This window comes from Berghia stephanieae, chromosome 3 (genome assembly GCF_034508935.2).
Source record: "Berghia stephanieae isolate SIO BIC M18660-M18661 chromosome 3, UCSD_Bste_1.3, whole genome shotgun sequence".
Taxonomy (NCBI): Eukaryota; Metazoa; Mollusca; class Gastropoda; order Nudibranchia; family Aeolidiidae; genus Berghia; species Berghia stephanieae.
In genome coordinates, this window is record NC_088362.1 from 106,895,312 (window position 1) to 106,902,811 (window position 7,500).

General features: G+C 36.6%; 1 protein-coding gene across 1 annotated transcript in view; it reads right to left on the reverse strand.

Annotated features, from left to right (window-relative positions):
• Positions 1-7,500, reverse strand: part of LOC144969730 (perlucin-like) — a 13,250-nt gene that overhangs the window by 2,701 nt on the left and 3,049 nt on the right. The window contains exon 4 of the mRNA XM_078908891.1: positions 711-848. Within this exon, the coding sequence (XP_078765017.1) occupies positions 711-848 (138 nt within the window). The remainder of the gene's footprint in view (positions 1-710; positions 849-7,500) is intronic.

A 7,500-nucleotide genomic window follows, 5' to 3' on the forward strand; every position in this document is an offset into this window, starting at 1 on the left:
TCTGTTTACATTTTGCGTATTGATATCTTTCAAATAAATTTTAGATTACAATTGTAAAACTTAAAAATAAGTGGCTATTCGTCCGTAATGACAAATTACGCTTCAGGTTTCTATTAAATCAGGGCGAATTGTGCAAAGAGTTGCTTTTATGGACTGGCTGACGAAAACCTTTGCCAACGTTGAAACTTATCATACAATAAATAAGTTTAACATTTCTAAGTTGGGTTTCTTCTGTTAGAAACTTTTTTTGTAAACCTTTTATCGTACATGAAAATCATACCCATATTAACCAGTCAATTACCGTTCTCTGGAATGACACGGGCCAGGTCCCAGGTTTGACAGTTTTTGTCAACATGAGTTTTCTGGACAAGTTCTTAAATACGTAAATAAGAAATCAAGGAGCAGGCACCAGAGTAAGATAAAGATCTGAACAAGTGTGTATGAAAGGTGCCAGACAAATCATGAAAATAAAATAGAAGACAAAAATCCATCCAAAATAATCAGTCTACCTCGACTGGGGATCGAACCAAAGACCTGAAAAGGTCTGAGATTCGATCCCCAGTCCAGGTAGACTGATTTTTTGGGGATTCTTTTTCTCTTTCCTTTTTCTCACTTGCTTTGTCTGGTGCCTTTACTACACACTTGTTCAGATATTTATCTTAAACACGTGTCTTTTCCAGAGTAAGGCAGTTATCTTGTTACGCTTGTACCTCCTGGGAATCCTGACTGGTTTGGCTCTCCGGGGTACCAGTCTGTAAAAGGCCCTATCACTCTTTTACTGTGGGCCCAGACCCAGTGGCCCTCACTGAAAATATCTGTGGCCCCAATCCATGCAGCTGTGGCTTGTACTGAAATCACGAGGAAAAAAAACAAAAACAAAACAAACTTGAGCTTTTTAAGGACAATATCCGCTAAATGTGCTCAAAGCGCTTTACAAAGGGTCCCTAACCAACAGCAACCCGTAATATGTAGAACGAGACATGACGCCTGTTAGGCCATATTATTACATTTTTTCCCCCGACAGAGACAACGCTGTGGGCGGCGGGTACTCATTTTACACCTGAGAGAATGTGAATCATGCGCCTTTTCCAAGGATTCAACTATGCGCCGAGCGAGGCTCGAACCCAGGGCCTTCCGATTCGAAAGCAACTGTCATACTATAAGACCACATAGCCGTATGAAGACATTGTAAATGTTCTTTGAACTTTTGTTCAAAAGTCAATGATTAAAAAAACAAAACAAAGAATGATTCACGTTTGTTTAATTAAATAACGTTGAATACTCATCTGCAACAATCTCAAAATATAATTAAAAAATGAAACAACTCGAAACAAACTTTTTAAAAACAACTAAGTCTGTTTGACTCCATTACATGCATTTACACATATTTCCTTTAAACTCGTGTACGAATAGGCATTCCAATGTCGACAACCAAGAATGAAGTTTGAACACTTATTGTAGATACCAAATAATATACGTTTCTGTGTAATTCATGGAATAAGATCAGTGCTGCCAACCCTAGCCCATGTAAATGTGTACAATGGAGAGCCTAAATGAGTAAGATTTTGAAAAAATGCGTACAATTCTGCAAACTGGATAATTAGCACTAAATCTGATAATAGGCAATTAGACCATACTAGCAATGATATAATCAATAGTTAAAGAATGAATAAATTTACATTTTATAGATGATAAATAGTATCAACTTCCAGATCCATGTATAATTCTGATGGGTCAAGAAACATTTAGTGTGTAAGGACACCAAAAAGTGCATTAATGCTAAAAATGCTTAAATAATAGAAATTTAATTATGCGTACAATCCTCAGAAAAATGTGTACAATGAATAAAAATGCGTAAAAATACGCATTTTTACGTAAGGTTGGCACCACTGTAAGATTGTAGAAAATACATCCAAAAGAAATGGTAAACTGTATCCTCGACCATTACTATCTAAATTAATTCATTCCATAATTATTTAAGTAATCTACCATTCCATAACTAAGTAAGATTGATTTTAAGTAATACTAACATTGCAGCTTTCTTAGAACAAATGTGACCCTACGCCTCGAAGCGGTATTAAGTCGGGATTTGGAAAACGAAGAAAACCGGTTTTAAAGTGGAAATGGTCAAAATGATCAAATTTCAGTTTTTGGTTGTTTCATAAACTACAATCGTTTTTCTACATAAAAACATAATAATTCAACATAAGTATTGACGATACGTTATATATATATATATATATATATATATATATATATATATATATATATATATATATATATATATATATATTTAAAGTTTTAAAAAAGCAACTATCAGTGAAACATTCAAAACAAGAGTTTACTTTCTCTCAGAGAGCCACCATTTCCAAGGCTTAGTAATATTAAGTCTTTTCCTCCACCAATAAGATGTAAGATACCACAGCAAAGGGCGTGTCCTTATCTATCTCAGAGTAAGCACGACTGTTTCCACAATGTCATGGTTCAACCAATAATGAACTTTAAAAACTGTAAACAAGTCTAGGTTTTTCCTTGACAACTTTACAAATGAATGATTCTGATTGGTCAACGCTCATCACATGCCCCTGTTGACCATTAAAATGCCCGGGCGGTGTGTCATGACGTCAGCATTGTGTGTTACATATGTGTGTGTTTGTGCATTTCGATACACACCAAGTGCTATTATTTCTTTGTCTAGCAGCATCTTTCTCTCTCTCTCTCTCTCTCTCTCTCTCTCTCTCTCTCTCTCTCTCCTTTCCTCTCCTCTCTTGCTCTCTCTCTCACGTGTGTGTGTGTGTGTGTGTGTGTGTGTGTGTGTATTTTATTCTCTCATTCTTTCTCTTCCTCTCCCATCCTCTTTCTTGATATTTCTTTCCCTGCCCACCCGGCTTCACATAGTTTCAAAACTATACTTTGAAATTATAGATCCTTCTTTAACTTTTGGCAATTTGAAACCGTATTTCCTTTGATAAATAAGACAAAAATGTCACATTAAAATTCTTATTTCATTGATTCTTTATTTAGATCCAAAAAATTCTTCAAAAAGTGAGCAATGTCATAAAATTGTCGGCATTAAAAAAATATTTTTTGAGTGTTTTATTTATGTTAAGGACATCTTACATAATAATGAATAACTACAAAGGTAATACTTGGATTATTTCAAAAATGTGTATGTACATTATCAACTGTATAATCGAAGCTCATGCCAGATTCAGTGATGCCAAAACTCCGGTTTCACCGGAAAAACAATCCGGTCTGGAGCAAAAAATTCCGGGTTACGGGCAACTTCCGTCGAATTCCGGTGATGTTTAATTGTTCCAAGGATACCCCCCCCCCCCGTCCCGTCCAGTCACTACTAATACAACCACCACCACAACATCATCTTCATTACCACTACAACTAAAACCACTACCACCACATCATCATTACCACTACAGTAGCAACCGTCACCACCACATCATCATCACTCTCACTACTACTAAAACCACAACCATCACTACAACTACTTCTACAACCACCACCATCACGCTATCATCACTACCACTACTATTACAAACACCACACCGCCAACCCTACCACCACCAATACTACTGCAACCAATGTTGCAAGCGCCGTAAAAACCCTTTAAACAAATTTAGCTCAAATCTCTCTCTCTCTCTCTCTCTCTCTCTCTCTCTCCCTCTCTCTCTATCTATCTATCTATCTCACTCTCTCTCTCTGTCTTTCTTCCTCTTTCTCTCTCTCTCTCTCTCTCTCTCTTTCTCTCTCTCCACCTTCACACAAATACACACACACACATACACACGCACACACATCAATGAATTGCGCTCACTGGATTAATTTTTATGTTCACCTTCCTGCACTTGCCAATAATAGCTAATAACAGATACTTTGACCTCAAACTTTAGCCTCGTTAGTCTTTAAGGTTCGTGTTGCTCTACTTATCACTTGGTGCACTTTTAGCACTCTCTCTCTCTCTCTCTCTCTCTCTCTCTCTCTCTAACACAAACACACACACACACACACATACACTACAACCAACACCACCGCATCTTCATCACGACCATACTACCACAATCACCACCACCACCACATCATCACTGCCTCTACTACTTCAACCACCACCGCCACATCATTATCACTACTACTACAACCACCACCACCACATCATCATCACTACCACTACTACTACAACCACCACCACCACATCATCATCACTACCACTACTACTACAACCACCACCACCACCACATCATCATCACTACCACTACTACTACAACCACCACCACCACATCATCATTACTACTACAACCACTACCACTACATCATTACTTCTACTACAACCACCCACACCACATCATCACTACTCACCACTGCACTACTACAACCACAGTCCCACCACCACTACACCACATCATCACTCACTACACCATCTATCTACTACTACTACTACTACTACTACTACTACTACTACTACTACTACTACTACTACTACTACTATACTACTACTACTACTACTACTACAACCACCAACACAACATCATCCTCACTACCATCATTATGTTTTGGAGCTTTTCTTCACTTGAAATAAGGAAACTTTGGGGTTGTATTTGACAATGTGTTCATATATCAGAAAATATTTGTAATCAGTTATCTATTTAGATCTATACAATATGTAAACACAATACCAAATATCATCCAAATTCCCTTTTTGTGTGTGCGGAAATTCCTCTTTCGGCATTGAAATTCCTCCGAGTGGTGTCTGAAATTCCTGTGAGTCAAATTGAAAATTGGCGTCTATGCAAATTTTACTATTCTCGTCAAATTTTCAATGCCCGTATCTGAGGAGTTATCTTTGCCCATTGATTTGATTATGTGTGTAAACGGTGCCTCACTTCAAAGTCGATTTTCTCAAAACTTGGTTTTTACACTCTCCCTTCTTCAAACGGTCATAGTTGGGCAATGAAAAATCAGAATTTTATAAATTTGGTATCAAAATTTTAAGCCTATTATAAGCTATGATTGGGTACAAAAAACCCAAAATTGAAAAATCCGACTTAATACTGTTTCGAGGCCTAGGGTCACAAATTATGGAATGACATCGCAAGAATCATGATTTAGTCATTGAGAAAATATTACTATTTTTGTTATTCAGTTTGTTATTAAGATATGATTTAACATGACGTTGACATATTTATGTGCACATCGATGTAGCACTTTGTGCATGATATGAATATTGGCAGAATATTAGATGGATACAGGACCAAAAGGATTACTTACTTCTGTCTATGCACCAATTCACTATGTCATAATATACTTTAACTATTTCGAAACCCCACCCCCTACACACACACACACACACACACACACACACACACACACTTTTTAAAAAATGTAATTTTGTTAAATTCGAAAGCCAATGTGATTTTTGAGGAGCCGTATATCAAACATCATTGTTGACAACTGTATGGTCAGCGTTTGAGATTAAGTAAAATTTAACTAGACAAGCTCATATATATCGATACCTTGTATAGTCGTACATTTTATAGAACAGTAAAGTTGGTGCCCCAAACGTAAACAAAGGTCGAGAAGCACATGGCAAACCACATGTTCCTGTCTTGACAGCTCACGTTCCAATGTAAATAATAGAAAGAAAATAACCTTTAAAATTTGGCTGTTAGGTGGAAAAAGAAACACATATTCATAAATACTCGATCATGCATCAAATAATGTCTAGATATGGATATTTTATGGAACAAAAGGTAAAATTTATCAAAAGTTACGTCTATCTATTTTTATACCAGAGCAAATTATTGCGCTGGTATGAACAAAACGAGAATTATTCGGAGCCTGATTTTCATAATAATTTAGTCTTATATTATTATTTCTGCAACTGTTAGATGTTATGTAAACATATTTTCAATACTGAAAGTGTATTGCCTACAACTCAAACTACAAAATTGGGAGACCTATATTGTGCGTAAATTATTCCGGTCCCTAACGGAAATCACTAGCAACTTGTTATTGTTTACGTTTGGGGCACCAACTTTACTGTTCTATACACCAACTTCATCACTTAGACAATAGAGCAGTATAATTAGGTGCCCCAAACGTAAACAATATCAAGTTGCTAGTGATTTTCGTTAGGGACCGGAAAAATTTACGCACAATATAGGTCTCCCAATTTTGTAGTTTGAGTTGTAGGCAATACACTTTCAGTATTGAAAATATGTTTACATAAAATCTAACAGTTGCAGAAATAATAATATAAGACTAAATTATTCTGAAAATCAGGCTCCGAATGATTCTCGTCTTGTTCACACCAGCGCAATAATTTGCTCTGGTCTAAAAATAGATAGACTGTAACTTTTGATAAATTTTACCTTTTGTTCCATAAAATATCCATATCTAGACATTATTTGATGCATGATCGAGTATTTATGAATATGTGTTTCTTTTGCCACCGAGCAGCCAAATTTTAAAGGTTATTTTTTTCTATAATTTACATTGGAACTTGAGCTGTCAAGACAGGAACATGTGGTTTGCCATGTGCTTCTAGACCTTTGTTTACGTTTGGGGCACCTAATTATACTGCTCTATAAGGTTTGACCTCTCTGTTGCACAGCTCATATATATCGATACCTTGTATAATCGTACATTTTATACACCAACTTCATCACTTAGACAATATGGTTTGACCTCTCTTTTGCACATTATTGTATATCTGTCGAGGTGGGCTCTTTATCAGAAAGGTGTTGTCCGTTTATTATCTAACTTGACTGATGTGAATGAACCTGGCGACAGGTGGAGTCCATAGTCCTTCAAAGCCAGAGGTTTATCCTGATTTCTGTGGCGTTCAACAGACAGTAGCAATTGCTTGCTACACTGTGGATAGTACATTAGTCTATTGCAAAGCACTTTCCTACAGATGTGACGGACCCAGCTACCTAATCATTGCATTATTGTATGGTCGGGGGGGGGGGGGGGGGGGGGGGGGGCAGAAAAAATGTGAACAATATTATTGGTTCCTCTGGCTGTGAGGCTAATGTTCTATCACTAAGCGATCAAGACACCTGACACGAGGCAGTGTTTGATACAGTGAATATTGATCATTTTGAGGTTCGAAGAGTTAACTGAGTGGAGGTTTATAGATTGTGTTTAGATGAAATATAGATTTGTATATCTTACGACAGATGCATCTCCTCGGCATAAATTCTGCCGTACATAAAAAAACAATTTTAGCATTTTGGCCAGGAAAAAAGTTTATTTGACCCATCAACATATCAAGATAATCCCCAACTTGTCAAATTATCTTGTGGTGTAATGCAATGTAATACTTAATTTACACAGAGCGCAGAATCCACAAAATGTTCTGAGGCACTACACATCCTAAAACAATTGGTAACACAAAACGCAAATTTTAAAGTCTCTGGGTTAAAAATTCTTGACAAGTTGTCTTAATTATTTCCTTACCAGCCATTTTCAGGATTTTCCCCAAAA